Source organism: Bradysia coprophila (genome assembly GCF_014529535.1).
Source record: "Bradysia coprophila strain Holo2 chromosome IV unlocalized genomic scaffold, BU_Bcop_v1 contig_5, whole genome shotgun sequence".
NCBI classification, from domain to species: Eukaryota; Metazoa; Arthropoda; class Insecta; order Diptera; family Sciaridae; genus Bradysia; species Bradysia coprophila.
Genome location: NW_023503374.1, coordinates 2,585,775 through 2,605,179, shown reverse-complemented (window position 1 = coordinate 2,605,179; position 19,405 = coordinate 2,585,775). Strand labels below are relative to the sequence as shown.

Sequence of the window (19,405 nt, the reverse complement as noted above, 5' to 3'; positions counted from 1 at the left end):
CTCTCATTTTCCAACTGATTTACAAAGTTGAGTATGGTCCTTTCTACCAACCCATACATAATAAAATGATCAAATTAATCATATTCTTTCGTTGTTGCCTTGTTTATATTTAGATTTTCCCAAGCTTTTCCGTTCTCCTACAACAAAAAAGACCATAATATACCCACACCGAAACACGATGTGCCCATAAAAAGCCATGCGTTCAGAGAAACTTTGGCCACGCAGAGAGCATAATACAGGGAACATTGAGCTTGCACATATCAAAGTAGTCAGATGTTTTGGATGTTATGCTTTTTGCAAGAAAAATCAGTTGGAATATATAAGTGAACCATGCCGAATCGTTCAGTCGTAATATATCCGCTTCTATGTCACGACAGAAATATTCGCGATATTCTTTCTGGTATAATACGTTGTGTATGGTGAATCGTAAAAGGACACTCAGGGGCAATTTCTACAATTTATAAATATAAAATAAAAAAAGGAAAAAACCGAAATACGAAGAAAGATCCAACGGTCGTATAATACATTTAGTTGGCTGGTGGAAACAAGTCGGCATAATAAAATTAATGAACAATAAGGTTAAATCTTAAATTGTTTTGATTTTGTGTTTTGTATGTTTTTTTTGTGCCATTATTTTGTGCTCGTTTCCGGTGCCACAGAGAAAAAAAAATATATTTTTTCTGTTGTGTGTTCATGGGGCCATATTAACTCCCCAGCGGAAAGTTCACGACCATAATAAAGTGTTTTGTTAATTCTTTTTGAAAGAGTGCTATTTCGGGAAGAAAATAAGTTGTCCACCCAAACCCATTTAGTAGTGACAACAATAGAATTCTCACAGAAATACACAACCGTTCTGCTATAATGATACCGAAGAAAATTAACGACTTTGTCGTGTTTCTGATAATTATAAAATTTATGGCTACAGGTGCTCTCAAATGTGTTTGTAATCAACAGGAATGTGATGTTATACGGGCAGAAGACTGTCCAGGAAAGGGTTTGGTAGTCATGGATCCGTGCAAGTGAGTATTAGGCAAAATCTACTCGTTCATATCACATCTCTTTTGTAGAAAACATTTTATGCTTTGTGTGTTTTTGTATGTTTTGTTGATGTCCCAGAGGTACGATTTCGGCACTTTTCCTTTTTTAGGTTGTTAACCGTCGGAAATATGAGAGTTTGTGGATATTTTCTCGGGTATATATACGTACAAACGAAGTGTAAAATCTTAAGCGTTTATTATATGAAACTTGTACTTTATGAGGGTTGCTTGAACGGCTGATAGTAGATATTTATGGCTTAAGATATACATTAAGTAATATTTTTCGAGAGAGATAAAAATTATCATTTTGTATATCCATCCATAATTCATGAGAAATTTTGCCGTTTCTACTCCATATATACCTATATTGTTATACACATCCATATACATCATCTCTATTAACGTTATCTCATTTTACATTTTGGTTTAGCTGTTCCATTTATGCACTACATACATTCATCTATGCCAGAGAGTTCAAAGGGAAAACTTAGCAATAACTTTTCGCAACTAGGCCCCACCTTATGGGTGAGTCAGGTCTCTTGACTGACTGATTAATTTTTCAATCAATTTTTGCGATTGTTACAAAAATGGCATAAAACTGTGCATCGATTCTCATGAGATCGTAATCCTAAATATGCTTAACTTGACAGTTGCGTGTATAAAATCCCAGAAGAACTGTCTAGTTACGAATTCTTAAAGTTACGACAATACGAGAATCTGCACCCTGACTTACTTTCTTATAAATTGTTCGTTCCTTTTATTTTATCCAAAACAAATTTTTAGAAAAAACTTTGCGAGGCAAGACGATTGTAAGTCCTACGGCTGGGATAGAACGCGCCTGACTGCTTTTTCATAGAACGGTTGCACTGTCAAACTTTTTTACATTTGTATGTAAAATTTTGACAGTTTGGTTTTAATAACGATATATCTCGTTTTTGTTAACGACATGTATAGCTTGACTATATGATTGACGTTCTGGTCGCATAGTCTTCAAATTTTTCAGAAAAATCCGTCAGGCGTGTTCTATCCCAGCCGTAAGGCGCCGTGCTTATCATTTCTCTGATTGTCTGCTATAAAAGGTGTTGAAAAGATTTCTTGCTGATGTATTTATTGAACAAAAATTAAACTCGTGTGGATCACTTTGCTCTGGCCGCAAAGCATACACTCCTTCAATTTCGAGATTATTATTGGTCCTCCTCGATTAAAAAAAAAGTTTTTGGAAATCCGTTCCGAATTTCTCGAGTTATCGTGTGATCAAGGAATGAAGAAAGTGTCACAAACATTTTAGAGTGTTTTTCATCCGTAAGACCCATGACTTTCAGTCAAGGGAACAACATCAATAAGAACGAAGAAATAAAAAAAATGCGGAAAACTGACAGTCATTGGTGCAAAGTTATCGTCGTCGTCATTCTTGCTATGCTCTTTTATGCTTTAACAAAAGTCATCGTGATTTTCCATTTTTCGCTACCATTATCTTTCGTAATCAACAGCGTTTGTCCTCAGGTGTATTAGTTCGTCTATACTCGATGAGAAAAGATAATTGGCTAGTTGGTTGGTGAAAGAAGTCACGTATGAAATGAATTAAAGAAAAATTAATAGCTCCACCACCGATAAAACGAGAACCGACAAGGACAAAGTTTTATATTCGCACGATTCATACGATGCAGGAACATTCGAAGTTAGGGAAATTCGGAGTTACGTTGTCATTATAAATGAACTTGCAAAAACAGTGGTGAAACAAATGTTGAATGCCAGGTACAATTTACAGATAAATTCCTACATTCTTAGACGTCATCTACCTGTCTCGAGAATTCTTTTCTCGTGTTTCATGCACGAATGTTTGCTTCACATTAAGATTATTGTATGACATGGCATATCATTCTTATTCTGCTTATGCGAGTTTTCTTCAACTATAATGTGAAGTACAATTAGAGCAAGGTAGTTGTGAAAATAGAGTGACGGATTGTCAAGAATATTAATTTCTAGCGTGTTCGTTAGCAGTAGTTAGTAGGTCATTGGGATGGAAATTTGTATTTATTCATTCCTTTTGAGAAAACCCAACTTTCGAAGGGTAGCATATCAATTTGAGCGTAGTTGCATAAAAATTGTGTTTTTGTTTTTTTTTCTCTAAAAGGGTAGTCGAAATTGACTAAGAAATAAAGCAAATTTCTGATTGTAAGAAGAAATTTTAATGAAAATCTTTGAACATTTTTATTTTGACTAGTGGAAATTTGCTGGGAGTAAAGATTCAAACCAATTTATCAAGTCAATTTATTTTTCGACTATCCTATAAATTCAATACAGTGAGTATATATGGAATTCATTACTTCTAGATCCCACACATCCCATGTTCATTCAAACGAATTTCCGTTTCTTGTTTCTGATTTTAGTTGATTGGCATCGCTGAATGGAATGGAAATAGTGTTAGGAATTCGTTCTCGCATTGTTAGTTCGTCAAGCGAGTCGCCACCGTTAATCTGTGTTTTTTTGCAAGTTGGCACTCGTCCATCGATACATTGTATCCACTGAAAATCCGTGTGGAAACCTATGTAATAAATACAAACTAAGCGAGTTTACCTTAATCTATTATTATCTATCTTGAGCATGAGAATGGGAAAAGATTTTCTGCAGACTTTGCCTTGAAGTGTTTCGAAAACGTTCACTGGAGTTAAGTCCAAAATCAAATTATTCACAAAAAAATTATTTTTACACCTTAGCACGGTTTGAGAGTTTCACAAACCATGCATGGCATGACATGCATCAAGGATTAACCAAGGATGTACATTACTAGGACGAAGGTAAAGCTGATCACCATTTTATCAAAAATGTGTGTTGGCCCATAAACTTTTATATGAAACTGGGCCTGTAGAGACACGGCACAATTTTCTTTCAGTACGCTTTAGTTTCCAAACAGCATTTCCCAAAAATTACTTTGGCATCTTGTCTATAAACAATTTACCACCTTACCTTTTCAAGTCAGTTATCAAATTTTTGTTTGTTTGGCTAATGTTTTACATGTAGATGCCAATCTAAATTGACGCTACCTAACACTTTTTTAACTCCTTGGACACTTGAGGTTATATGGCACTACCACAAGGTTGTTGCGACTATCGGTAACTCTAACTGAATTTCAGCTGAACTGAAATTGCGCTACAATTTTGTATGAAAATTAGAGATGAGGCGACATAACTACACGGTCAATATCGTCAGGAACGATAGTATCGTTTTTTTTGGACGATAGTATCGTCTAAAAATCGATAGTATCGTTTTTTGGACTATAGTATCGTCCAAAAAACGATATTATAGTCCAAAAAATTTTCATCCAGGACGATAATATCGTCTAAAATTATAAATTCTAAAATATTTTCAGGACGATGTTATCGTCTTTTTTAGACAATAGTATCGTTTTTTAGACGATAGTATCGTCCAAAAAACGATAATATCGTTCCTGACGATATTGACGGTGTGGAAATGTCCCGCCACCAAAATTACAGCAATGTTCAGTGGCGTACGTTCCTCGTCCTCATATTCACACTTGAACCAGCAGCTAATTAATGTTATGTCAGTGATGGCAATCCACTAAAAGGGCTATACGTTGCATTTTTACCACCTTAATAAATTGTGGTTAGGTTGCTAGAGAGGGTACAGATTGAATACATTGTATATGGGAAGTGTAGAATCTGAAGAATCTATAAGTAATGAATCCCATTGAATATACTCGCATCAGAAAATTGTGTTTCTTTAACGCACAAGCATTCTCCAGTAATATGAATCGGCCTGGAAGTGCTAGTTTTACAGGTGATGGTTGTAGCTAAATGCAAAACATATCTTGAAAATATATGAAACATATAAGTGAATGTGACATGTGAGTGGACTCGCAGAATTGATTTGTTGGAAAGGAAAGGAATTTTCTGACGTTAATTGGTTGGTTGTACCGAAATTAAAGAAAATTGTCATTGTCACATCTTCTTCTTGCAAAATTTTTCAAAATATTCGAAGACATATATATTTTGCGGACTGTCTGTCTATGTCACTCAAAAGTCCTTTAAATGCCACGCTCCTTAATTTATATGAATTTTTCCTTTTTTTCGGAAAATGCAATACCGGAATCTCCGAATTTATTCAAATGAAATGTTTTCGCAAGAATTGCTAAACTTTTTAATGAATGCCCATCAAGAATGTCTCTGTGTCTTTTTTCGCATTTCAGTTGTAAGGGTGTTTGCCTCCATGGGTCCATTCTTGTTGTTGTTGTACTTTTTTTAACAACGAACATCTGGACTGCCTATGTATCATTGTTTCATTTGTGTATAATGTGAAAAAAACCGACTTCCGCATAGAAGGTAAATAAGTTGATCGATAGCGTTGTTGATATTTCGCAAACAAATTAAATCGAAAACTATTTCAGGGAAAATGAGAAACAGGATTATTTAACAACAAATAAATCGAAATCGATTCTCTTGTTTTATCGTCAGGAAACTGTAGTTCGCTATTTTCATTCGAACATTCGATTTAATTGGTTGTTTCGAAGAAGTATAGCGCTACCAACAAACAATTTCGGTGTATGGTCAGTATGTTTTACGATACAGGAATTAGTTTAATAGTGAGCTAAATTTTAATTAGACGAATATTCATTTTGAAAATGTACCTGCTGCAGAAAGGTGCATCATTGTATTAAATGTGGCAGCTGAATTGAACAGGTGGAGTTGTTGTCATTGCAGATTCAATTCTAACACTGAGCTGAACATAGTTGGTTTTCAACATTCATGATGATTTCGTTGCAGAAAACCCAAATATTGAACGATTTCTGTGCGGCTTTTTTTGTTCAAAATTTTTCAATCCTTCCGACACACTTCAAGCATGAGTGTTTCTTGTTTTCATTCTATGCTGTAATATTTCGATTTCACTTATTCACCGCCGAAATATATCAGCTGTATACAAATTTTACAAGTTTTACAAACAATTAGTCAAAACTTTGAAAAAATTAACACATCGACTCGGGAAGTCAGTCCTTATAGTCAAAGTGAACACATAACATCAATCCAATCAACTTAAAAGTTCGTCATCTACAACCTCGTCATCTTCCTTCAGTTTTTCTTTCACTCTCGCTTTAAATTCATTACAACTTAACACCATAAGACCACTACACTTGTTCACTTGTCTGATTATTTTTGCCAACGGTTGATTATATCCATAATTCGTTTCGTAGACAACTTCAGCCAGTGGTTTATCATTCCTGAACGATCGATGCTGCTGTCTTCTGATGAATCTCGCCTCAATATTTACATCTTTGATTCTTTTGTTATACAAGTCGTATGCCATTAGAGAATTTGTGATCTTTCTGCGTGTATATAATTTGTCCAGTCCAATTTTCTTATATCGCTCTTCGTATGGTTCCAGTCTGTACGGCGGAATACGGTTTGTGTCTCCCAAAGCATACATAACAAACTGTTTTTGGACTGACTCGATGTCATTGCTGTAGTTCTGTTGGTACGGGTCCCAAATAACTGACGCAAATTCCAGTTTTGACCTTACGTATGCATTATACAGCACCACCAATGCTCTTGTGCCAAACTGTCCTTTTGATACAGACTTAATAAAACCCATTGACTGTCTCGCCCTGGTTATACTTCTTCTTCTTCTCGAACTTCCTGCTTTCTTTCAAGGACATGATCCCCCATAGTTGTATGTAAAATACACATAGGGCCCTAGTAGTGGCCTTAGTCCAAGGACCCAAATTTAATTTTTTTTCAACAACTTTCTATTCGGCGTTCGATTACCTTCCAAATGAAACAAAAATTACGAAAAACGTATTAAATTTACTTGAGTTCTATGTAAAACACACATAGGGCCCTAGTAGCTTTTCACTTCTAAGGCCCTTACTCACGGTCCACTCACCCGATTTAAAAAAAACTTTTTTTTTTCCTGGATTGGTATTGACAATACCTATCATTTGCCGTGTCATTTATATTTCCATCGTTTATTTTGCCATAAATATCACCAAAAGACCTTAAATCACTTAGGTGGCCCTAACTCAAGAAGGGCCGACCCGAATATGCCCATCTTCGAACTTAGCCTCACTATTTTGACTATCTTTCAGGGAAAAAAAAAATTTTGAAATCGGATTTGATTTACTCAAGATATCGACGTGACGGACAGACGGACAGACGGCCCAAATTTTTATTGCGGATTCGTTATTTATGAACATAGGCAAACACTTTGCCCTTACCGTCTGCTTCGAATTCCATCAATTACACACGTCATCGTAATCCTATAAGCCCCTTCGTACTTCGTACGGGGCTAAAAACCATCTGGCGGTTCTTTCTCCAATGCCAAACCATTTCATTTTTTTAATGAAGATTCGATGCCAAAGTTTGTCATATGTCATATGCATTTCTAAAGTCACCATAGAAGATGTCGAGTTGCTTTCTTCTTGATAATGCTTCGTGTGCTACAATGGAAAGATTTAGCAAGTTTGTTTCTACCGAACGTCTCGGTCTGAAGCCGTGTTGCGCATTTGAAATGTTCGGATTAATTCTATCCAAAAGCTTCAGCTGAATCGCGTACTCATAAACTTTTTAAACTTTTTGTTCAAAATTTTTCTATCCTTCCGACACACTTCAAGCATGAGTGTTTCTTGTTTTCATTCTCTGCTGTAATAGAAGCGTTTTTTGTGGCTTTGTTGAGAAATAAAAACTTCATTTTCGCATCGGGTTGGGATTGAACAGTTTTAATTTAGGTTGACCCGAACCGGATTCACACCGAAATTGAACTAAGATTTCAGGTTTAACTTGAATTGAACTTGACCTGAAATTTTCGATTTCGGGCTCAACACGAACCCGACCAGAATCTGACATGAGTCTTGTTTTTGAGTTTGATCCGAACCTGACCTTCTTCTTCTATAATATAAAGACAAATTAATCAGTTGTGAAGTTTTCAACAACCCACTCTCATCTCTATTACAATAAGTATGTTTCTGTTGATATTGGTTTTGTTGCAGCGACATTTTACAGTGCAACAGTGAATTGTACTCCAGCGACATAGTTGACATATAATAGAGGAAAGAGAAATGATGCCGTAGTCCCTCTCCAGGAAATTAATTTATTTCTTCGAGTACACTACCTTAGTTGCTTCCGCTAAAGCTTAAGAAGATTCGACTACAGATGAATCGGCCAATGTTATTTTCGTGTTACGGATGGCGTAAAATTTTTATTTTTCGGTAAACACAAGCGATCCTAAAAAAATTACGGGGAAGACGATAATAAGGATGGCGATATTTTCAAACGGACATTGATTTATCGATGTTTCTGTGTTTGGTGTACAACAACGAAGAGTAGACTGATATTTTTTTTGGATATTGATTTCAAGCTTTTTCTGAACATTTTTCAACCTGGAACATTCACTGCTGTATGAAATGAGTTTTTTTTATCTTAAAAAGTGTCTAATCTAAAATTCAACAATGAAAATTTATTGAACTTTCTCCAATGAAAACGGATACATATTGCATTGCAACATGTATATATAACACTAAAATGGATCGAAAACTAATTTGAAATAAGGTTTCAGGTTTTCATTTTGCCGTTGTTATATATACTTTGTGAATGTACCAACCAAACATTGTTGATAAATTTATTAAAAGGATTTTAAGCCGAAGAGTGTAACTTATAAATAATTTTGCATAGTTGAGTTCATGGTTTTCCGGCATCGAATTTATAATTTTTGAATGAATCAACAGCCGGAAGTTTTCAATAATAGGTGAATGAGAATTTCTAATTAGCTTAGATTTTTGCATGAATGCTTCGTTGTTTGCCTACTTCAAGACCTATGTCGTAAGCTATCGTTATTGAAATGATTGATAGGTAGAGCTGTCTTTGACTGCGTTCTTTAGAATTTTACTGAATAGATCAATAGCACGATAAGAGTTCAGTCCGTCCCTCTTTTTCGCATCTTTAACCTGTCATTCTCATCGAAATTTTCAAAAGTGGTTCTACAGTGTGTTCATCTTTAGAAAAGACAATTTTAGATTTAACAGAGTTTTAATAGCAAGCAACCCTTTGCAAATGTTTAGCCCACATTTATTCAATATTTTTCTGCCTAAATGTAGGCTACAAATTTGCAATATATAAAATTCCCAGTTAATGATATTTTGGCGCAACATTTGACATATGGACTATCATGTGTATAACAAGATCCACAGAGCCGTAACCTCATATCAATGTTTTTGCGAACATTTGTGGATAAAATTTGACATTTGATGCACTTGAAACAAACCTATTACAAAAATGAATTCACCTGAAAGTCGGGATCCGTAATTTCCCTGATCCGCTCAGGGCTTGCATTACCTTCAGTGTTCAACGTTTATATATTTTGGGCAAGACGATCTTCTGCAAATCGCAAATATCGTTTAACAAATGATTGCTCGTTTTGGAACACAAAAGTCTGACACACCGGCAACGCCATCGTTTTTTTTTTGCGGGTGTGACAAAAGACAATTTTCATGCTTCGGGGCCGAAAATGAGGGCATTTTTTCGAATTTTCTCGGGTTTCCGGCCCTCTGCATGAAAACTCACATGTGCACCTGTTTGGGACGGTTGATTTAAGGCACTTTCGCTTGTAGACCTCACTCCGTTCGGCCTACAACTCGCGAAATTGCCTAAAATCAATCGTCCAAATCAGGCACACAAATGACTATTTCATCACACGAACTACGAAAATTGTAATTTTCGGTTCCCAAACGGGAAGCGAAAGTAAAAAAATGCAGGTTACTTATCGATATCGGTTAATACATAATACGAAAGTCTATGAATATAATGCGAAAGTCGATGTACATAATGCGAAAGTCAAATCTTGTCAAGATGTTTACTTTGATCAATATTGAACAAACCGTGCGCCAGTGCTCTGATTAATGTTAACATACAAAGTTGATGACGAATAATTCAGAGGAATTTGTTGTTGTTTTTTACGTCTGATTGTTGTGATGGTTGATAATATTAATATTTTCTTTCAACTTTCACCCCTCAAAAATGACATTTCTCGTATGAAGCATGAACTTAATACGTTAGACGTTACGCGAAAATAAAATGTTCTTGTGACGTAAATAACTATTCCGAGGGATTTTTTATACGTGCCCAGTAAGGTATTCAAACCCAGATACCAAAACCACTTTTAAAGAAATTCTTCGAAGCTTGTGTGGCTTGTGTGAGGAAATCTAAAACCGAAAACTTTCACTTTTCTTACAAATATTTCTTCAGTTACGCGAGCCGTACATGGTTGTGTGGGGTATCATTAAAAAGGTAATTGCATGTACTTCCGGGGCAAATAGGGTCTTATTGGGTTTAATATTCATCCCCGCTGAGATATGTACAGTTGAAGTTTTGAACCGAGGTACACGAAACGTACGTGGTCGTGCGAGGTGTCATTAGAAAGGTAATTGCATGTACTTTTAGGGAAAGTAGGGTCTTATTGGGGTTTGGAAGCATCTACGACTAATTATGAGAAGTTGAAATGTTTAAGTGCTTATATTGAATCGTAGATGCTACCAAACTTGCGTAGGCTACACTTTTCCTGAAAGTATATACAATTGCCTTTATAATGACACCCACACTACCATGTACGTTTCGTGTATCTAGCGAAATTTCTGTGAGAAAAGTGTAAGTTTTCAGTTTTTTTTCGGTTGAATACTTCAACTGTACATATCTCAGCGTGGATGAATTTTAAACCCCATTTACCCCGGCAGTACATGCCTTTCTAATGACACCCCACACGACCATGTACGGCTCGTGTAACTGAAGAAATGTTTGTAAGAAAAGTGTAAGTTTTCGGTTGTTGATCACCTCATACAAGCCACACAAGCTTCGAAGAATTTTTTTAAAAGTGGTTTTGGTATCTGGGGTCGTATAAAATCTTCCAATAGAAAATTTGTCCGATTTCGGTCTCCTGCTTTTCAGAAGAATCCCACTTCCACAATCTGTTGACAATTGAAAAATTGATGTCATTAATTAGACAATTCAAACACGTAATGATGTATACGTACACTCCATTTCTTTTATGATTCGCCAGAGATATACATGCAAAAAGATATGACCTACCCAATTTAAAAATTTTGTAGTCCTGACGAAGACTTTTCTGTGGATTTGTCATACACATACGGATATAGTTAAACATTTTCTTCTTTACTTTCTGTTTCAAAAATCCTCAATTGTCGACATTACATCAAGCGTATTACATTCGACTTCCTCCCAAAATTCTTTTAACTGGCCCATTTTCTAGTGGAAAATTTCCGCTAATTCCTCATCGTTGATTAAATTTCCATTAACATTTGATTCATGATTTTGGCACCTCCAACAAATGTAATTGGATTGTTAAGCTCAGCATCTTTGTGGAAACTCTTAATTTTAAAACGGGACGGACAAAACAAATCTTTTTTTGATGAAGGATGTTAGAAGAGTAACAAATTACATGAAAAATGTTTTCCGATTTGCTTGGCTTTCTTGCCTGTTCTGTATAACCAAAAACCAATACTTACACCTTCTCCACGCCTTTTCATGCAACATCTTTTCATGTCACCAAAGCCAAATGTATGTTTTGCTAAGAGTGTGACCATAAATTATCCGAAGCTTTATTGGTGCGTTTTACTTTATTATTATTTTCATTTTTCGCAGATGTTGCCGAGTTTGTGCGAAAACACTGGGAGAAAAGTGTGGCGGACCGAATGGCTTTTCCGGAACATGTGAACCACAATTGGAATGTATATCAAAGCCATTGCCGGATCGAACTGGCATTTGTATGGGTAAGTTGTACAGATTTTCGCTTTGTTTGCCATTTTTTTCTCGGTCTTGAAATTTTGCGTTGTAACTTTTCACAAAGAAAATTCAATTTTGCGTTTGAAGAAATGTGTCGCAATCAACATTTACCGAAAAAATAACCATAATATGATAAGTATCAAATCATCATTATTAGGATTGTAGATTGGGGAATAAAAGACGCCTTTTCCTTGTTTTCCCTCTACTCACAATCAATTTTCCCAACGCATGTACGTACACGTATGTGCACGGTTCGGTTATACATACGTACACATATCTCTGTTCTACTTACAATTCATTTGGTATATATTTCTGTTTTTCCATCCCATTATCATTTGATATGTGTTGCTGGGACTTTATATGAGTATACGTAACACCCAGTTAGTCGTCAAAAGAAATAACGTCGATTGTTGTTGTTGATCTTAGTGCAATTGCAATATACAATTATTTGGCTTTCTCTTGCACACAAACTTGCAATTTTAACTAATGTACTAGGGTGGTTCAAATTTGTATGATAATGTTTTGTTCGGCTGTCCTACCAGCAATTATTGAAGGTAATGGTGAGAATCTAAGAACGTCATATAAAAAACCGAGATAAAACGCTTGTTGGGCTAGCGCAAAATCATGGAGTGAACCAACGAACACTGACAAAAAAGAGCTGAAAGTCTTACCTGTTGCAGGTAACTTTGTCTCCAGGTAGCCTGCAATAACTGTCACAACTGTAGCTTTCCATACAAAAAATATCAGGGACTAAAATAAGGATTTCTGTGCAGGTGGGAAACTTTTCGAAGGGGCGCCTGAACACAAAATCTTGGGCACCAAAGTAACAATTTTTTTGACGTTGACGTAAATATATTTTACGATTTAAAGCGAATTATTCCCCTGACCGTAAGTCTAGGGTCTTTCATCCAAAAAATCATGCAAAATGTCAAAATGTAAAGTCTCGTCAAGTTGCCGATCATACCTGATAATAATCTGCAATTTTCTGGAATTTAATTTTTCGGTCATGTTAGGGGTGTTTTTTTACCTGTGAAAAATGAGTCCACAATATGACCTAAAAATCAAATTCCACAAAATTGCAGATAATTATCGGTTTACTGGACTAAAAGGTATTTTTGGTAGAATATCAGCCCTAAAAATCACAATACTGGTGAGTTTTTGGGTATGAGGGTGAGTTTTGTCTATAATTTATATATCTCAATGGATGTAACTGAAAAAATTCTCAAGTAACGTCTATAACATTTGTGATTTTTGCAGAATTTTTGGACCCCTAGTTATAGGTAAAAATATTTATTCAAATATTCTTCGTTAAATTAGGGTGTGTTCCGTCATTTTAAAAAATCTGAGTAAATTACATAATGTAGGCACATTCCATGAAGACAAATCAAGTGACCAAAAACGCTAGTAGCACATTTTATCTAGCATATGGAAAAAAATTATTGAATTTTTTCATCGTTTAATAGGCGTCCAAAAAATCTAAAAAAAATCTCGGATGTTTACCCTCCCATACAGACATTTTTTGAGAATTTCTACCGATTTTTACGTTAACACACCAGAGAGAAATAAATGAGAAACAAAATTCACATTTTTGTTAATAACTCCATTTTAGAGTTTCATACACCACTTCACTGAAAGTAGTTCTAGGCCAAGACCTTTCGAATGATTTAGTTCCTTCAGTTTCACTTTTTACATGCCTATTTTCTGTCCATTTTTTTTAGTTTTTAGGAAAGTGAAAGCTACAAATGTGAAATACTTTGATTCTGTATCTGTATCACCATCTAAATGATGATAAAAGATTAAAGAAAACTGATATCGACAATGCCATTATCATTTTTCAATTAGGTTCAATGCGCCGCAGGCAAAATTTGTATTAATAGTCATTTGTGTACCTGTTTTGGACGATTGATTTAAGGCAATTTCGCGGATTGTAGGCCGAACGAAGTGAGGTCTACAAGCGAAAGTGCCTTAAATCAACCGTCCCAAACAGGTGCACATGTGAGTTTTCATGCAGAGGGCCGGAAACCCGAGGAAATTCGAAAAATTGCCCTCATTTTCGGCCCCGAAGCATGAAAAATTACATTCATTTGACTATTTCAAGTCAGGTAAGTCCCTGAAAAATACAGCTGTACATACACATAGATTACCTGGGAGAAAAGGTTACCTGCAGCAGGTAAGATTTTCACATCTTTTCTGTCAACTCCGGAAATCTCCTTTAAAATCTAACTTAGTCGTACCATGAGTCTACTTGTCTTTATGACACCTCAAGGTCAGCTCCGAAAAGGAAGTGACATTATCCACCATCTTCGCTATCCAACAACTTTAGAAGGTAGGAAGTATAATAAGAACAAAAAACGGCTGATTTATCTGCAGTTCGGCTATCATGTAAATGGCTCTTCCGTCTGGAAAAACAATTTTCAGTTTTCCTGAAGGACAAAAAATTGTTCCTCAACTTTTCATGGCAAAGAACATTGAACAAAGAAAAATCTTAAAGATTTTTTTCGATGTCTGATGGTTTTTAGGAACGAATACTTATTAAATATCTTAATATGTTATCGGTCGGCAACTCAAACACAAAGGATATTGGAAAGACAAGAACAGAAAGACTGGACTGGACTTCATTGAAAGATATTTTTATTAAAATTTTACGACGACGTTGACAGTTTCGAATTTTTTCTTTCATATAATGCACATTGTAGGGAAAATCCTAAAGGGAAGCTCAACATATTTTGCTTTGTTATAATGTGTGCATGGCATACATATTTTGATTAAAGTTTACTATAAAATTATGTGTGTTGCACATGACGATGAAAATCACAATGCAGAATTCATGACAGAGAATTTTAGTTAATATGTACTTTGTAACTGAAAGGGCTTAAATACGACGTACAACATACACAATGCAGAGGATTTAAAAAATAAAATCAATGTTTGGAAAAAGCTTTATGCTTTTGTCAGATATGTAATTTCGATCAGAAATGTATTCGATGAAAAATGCAAAATGTAGTCGGAATACCATTGGCGAATAAACAAAATCATTAACGCTGGTATGGAACTGTAATAGTAGATTATTGAACTGGTCTACTAGGATACAAGGGTTTCCTTGTTAAAGGGCCATGAGCCGCATATTGTCCAAAATAAATCCATTTTCCATTTTCATTCCATTCCATTCCATTCCTGCAGCATGATTAACCTTATTTTCTACACTCAAATGCGGTGAGAAGATGGCGTTTTGTTGACGTTCTATCTGAACTGTCAGGTGATGAAATAGTTATTTGTTAAACTAGGGAAGAAAATTTGGAAAATGCATTTCGATGGTGTTGTCTGTGGCTAGAGCGTAGTGAGGGTCATAAGTCTCACCCGAGAAAATGCAATTTCAAGCTGTTCCTCTCAAGATAAACACAACGTTCTCTACAACAAACGCCTGATGTTTCAGTGGAGGGAAGAAAATACAAACTTTAGATCTTGTTGGAATTTCCTATTTTCTCCACTTGGTAAATGAATAACCCATAGATTAAACAAAGCAATATTAACAAATTCTCCCTTCAAGAGGCCATGAGAAAATTCCGTTTTGTTGACGATTTGTCGAACGACATTTCTAGTGAGAAAAGTGGAGCACTTTCTCTCCAGTGTGGAGAAAATAGAACTTTTCTCACCTGAACTGTCACTTTGTTCATGTTTTCAAAAATAGTATGATGAATTGATGATAAACATCGTTCTTCTTGGAATTGTCTTTTTTTCCCTTTGGTAAACAAATAACTGTTGACAGCATCAAACATTGTCTTATTTATCTCTCTAGCTAGGGAAACACTGCGTGAGTAAAAGAATTTTTTTTTTTGTAAGTTCTCGTAGGACATTCTTGAAGTGTAACTGTGTTACCATAATAAATAAATTGAGTCATGTGCTGAACAGAAAACTCAATTAAAAAAGAAGCCGATTCGTTAATTGACCAAAAATATGCGAAAAGAAGAATATCAGTGCAGACGAAATCGCTTACAGTTACCCAATTATATTATGACTACGGTTGTGGGATTCATTACTTTTACATCCTACACACTTCCCACATTCAATTGAACCAACGAATTCAATTTTGATTTTGTCGATTGGCACCATTGACATACAAGTGGTTAGTTCTCATTATCTGCTTGTGGTGACACCATATACTTTGCGTGTTCAAGCAGTTAAAGTAGTGCCAGGTAGCGTCAATCAAAATTCTGAGGCAGTAAGCAATTTAGAAGGTTTTTTTGTGTACTACATGCATTTTACATGCTACATGCGTCGAAAACGGTACTTTTTATGTTTCACGCACTACTTTCGACTCCCATAGCATGTAAAATCCGCTCGGGAAGATGAAATGTCTCGTTTTCCTGTGCTTATTGACCTCGGCTGAGCCTCGGATCAACAAAATTCACACAAAAACCATACTTTTCATCTTTTTATCCCAAGTCATGTAAAATACTAATGCTTTACTGATCTTTCAAACATGAGAAGGAAATTCGTGTGAAATGGGAGAAATGTAAAACCCTAATGAAATACATGTAGAATGAATGAAACGAATTACATGAAGAAAACCAACAAAAGCGGTAAAAACGTGTGTTGATTGTTGAGTTTAAATTGGACAAAATAGCAAAATTCTAATCATAAGATGTTGTGCAACAAAATGACGATCGGCTGTACCTCCACCGTTTTTGATATCCGCTTTCTTGGTACATGACATATGCAAGATTCTTTTTATAACATTTTCATTGTTCATTTGTCAACAGATTGCGAAGTGACATTTCAGTGTATTTTTAAGCTCTTCGTGATGTCGCAAAAACTGCAGGTTATTTCATTAACTTTGGGAACACGGGTTCTCCAATTCAAATGAGTGATAGATCGTTGGATTCGTCTTTCAATTCTAGAGAAGTCGCATCTTTAATTTTTTCGATTAATTTTGTTTGTTTTCGGTGCAAAGCGTTCAAAAGTGAAGGCTTGTCAGAGGGTCCCGCGAACAGTTTTTCGGCAATTACTCAAGAAATAATTATTTAAAATCATTGTTATGCTGTACTAATGTCGGTCTTGGGAAGACCTACTACAGGTGGAGTGTATGCACTTGTTGGTGCAAGTACATCCACAAGATTTATGACCAAAAATATAGTGTTCGCCTTCTCTGCAAAATTGATGTTTCACGGGACTGACTGTGTAGTGTTCTAGCCTGCCTCACCCACTATCGTTTCACATATATAAGATCCCAGGTCTTCTGTGTGGCAAGCCTACAGAAACTTCGGAAAGTCTTCGGAAAAAGGAAAAAAGTAGATAAAAATGACTGCTCTTCCAGACGCTGTTCCAGTAGTAGAGCCCCTAGAAAGAAAGTTAAAATTTTCAACTTTACAGCAACCTTTTTCCGAAGACGTGCAGGTTTTGTAGGCTTGCAACACAGAAGTAATGGGATCTTATATATGTGGAACAATAGTGGGTGAGGCAAGCTACACTACACTACACAGTCAGTCCCCTGGAACATCAATTTTGCAGAGAAGGTGGACTCTCTGAACACTATATATTTGGTGAGCAGTCTTTTTTTTCGCTTGTCAATAAAAAGAAATAAAACGGTAAAACGATGTTAGGTCCAAAAAAATGTTTTGGTCATAACTCTTGTGGATGTATTTGCACCAACCAGTGCATACACTCCACCTGTAGCTCGTCTTCCCATTACCGACATTAGTACAGCATAACAATGATTTACAATAATTATTTCTTGAGTTATTGCTGAAAAACTGTTCACGGGACCCTCTGACAAGCCTTAACTTTTGAACACTTTGCACCGAAAACAAACAAAATTAATCGAAAAAATTAAAGATGCGACTTCTCTAGAATTGAAATCCAACGATCTATCACTCATTTGAATTGGAGAACCCGTGTTCCCAAAGTTAATGAAATGACCTGCAGTTTTTGCGATATCACGAAAAGCTTAAAAATACACTGAAATGTCACTTCGCAATCTGTTGACAAATGAACAATGAAAATGTTATGAAAAGAATCTTGCATATGTCATGTACCAAGAAGGCAGATATCAAAAACGGTGGAGGTACAGCCGATCGTCGTTTTGTTGCACAACATCTTATGATTAGAATTTTGCTATTTTGTCCAATTTAAACTCAACAATCAACACACGTTTTTAACGGTTTTATTGGTTTTCTTCATGTAATTCGTTCCATTGATTCTACATGTATTTCATTAGGGTTTTACATTTCTCCCATTTCACACGAATTTCCTTCTGATGTTTGAAAGATCAGAAAAGCATTAGTATTTTACATGACTTGGGATAAAAAGATGAAAAGTATGGTTTTAGTGTGAATTTTGTTGATCCGAGGCGTAGCCGAGGTCAATAAACACGCGAAAACGAGACATTTCATCTTTTTATCCCGAGTGGATTTTGCATGCTTTGGAAGTCGAAACCCGGGTGAAAATTAAGGTCTCAGTGAGACTGTAAAATGAGCATGATCAACGGTCTCATTTCAGTCTCATTACGTTTTCAGTCTCATTTCATTCTCAATATTTTATTTCTTTGATGATTGTTGAACTTTGGCTGAACGAGACTGACCGAGTGGTCTCTTTTTCAATATTTTATGAGATTTTTGAGACCGACCGAGTGGTCTTCCTTGGATTATTTTTCGTAGGACTTTAGGAGACTGACCGAGAAGTCTCGTTTTGAATATTTTACGAGAATGTAAGAGAGCGACCGAGTGGTCTTTCCTGGATTATTTTTCGTTGGACTTTGGGAGACTGACCGAGTGGTCTCGTTTTGAATATTTTACGAGAATGTAAGAGAGCGACCGAGTGGTCTTTATTAGATTATTTTTCGTTGGACTTTGGGAGACTGACCGAGTGGTCTCGTTTTGAATATTTTACGAGAATGTAAGAGACCAAACGAGTGGTCTTTCCTGGATTATTTTTCGTTTGACTTTGGGAGACTGACCGAGTGGTCTCGTTTTGAATATTTTACGAGAATGTAAGAGACCAAACGAGTGGTCTTTCCTGGATTATTTTTCGTTGGACTTTGGGAGACTGACCGAGAAGTCTCGTTTTTGAAGATTTTACGCGAATGTAAGAGACCAAACGAGTGGTCTTTCCTGGATTATTTTTCGTTGGACTTTGGGAGACTGACCGAGTGGTCTCGTTTTGAATATTTTACGAGAATGTAAGAGACCGACCGAGTGGTCTTTCTTAGATTATTTTTCGTTGGACTTTGGGAGACTGACCGAGTGGTCTCGTTTTGAATATTTTACGTGAATGTAAGAGACCAAACGAGTGGTCTTTCCTGGATTATTTTTCGTTGGACTTTGGGAGACTGACCGAGAAGTCTCGTTTTTGAAGATTTTACGCGAATGTAAGAGACCAAACGAGTGGTCTTTCCTGGATTATTTTTCGTTGGACTTTGGGAGACTGACCGAGTGGTCTCGTTTTGAATATTTTACGAGAATGTAAGAGACCGACCGAGTGGTCTTTCTTAGATTATTTTTCGTTGGACTTTGGGAGACTGACCGAGTGGTCTCGTTTTGAATATTTTACGAGAATGTAAGAGACCAAACGAGT

General features: G+C 35.9%; 1 protein-coding gene across 1 annotated transcript in view; it reads left to right on the top strand.

Moving 5' to 3' along the window:
• The first annotated feature begins 314 nt into the window (after positions 1–314).
• The window catches only part of LOC119071575 (cysteine-rich motor neuron 1 protein-like), a 183,891-nt gene continuing 164,800 nt past the window's right edge, over positions 315–19,405 (top strand). The window contains exons 1-2 of the mRNA XM_037176517.1: positions 315–1,019; positions 11,696–11,823. Of these exons, the coding sequence (XP_037032412.1) occupies positions 862–1,019; positions 11,696–11,823 (286 nt within the window). The 5' untranslated portion in view covers positions 315–861. The remainder of the gene's footprint in view (positions 1,020–11,695; positions 11,824–19,405) is intronic.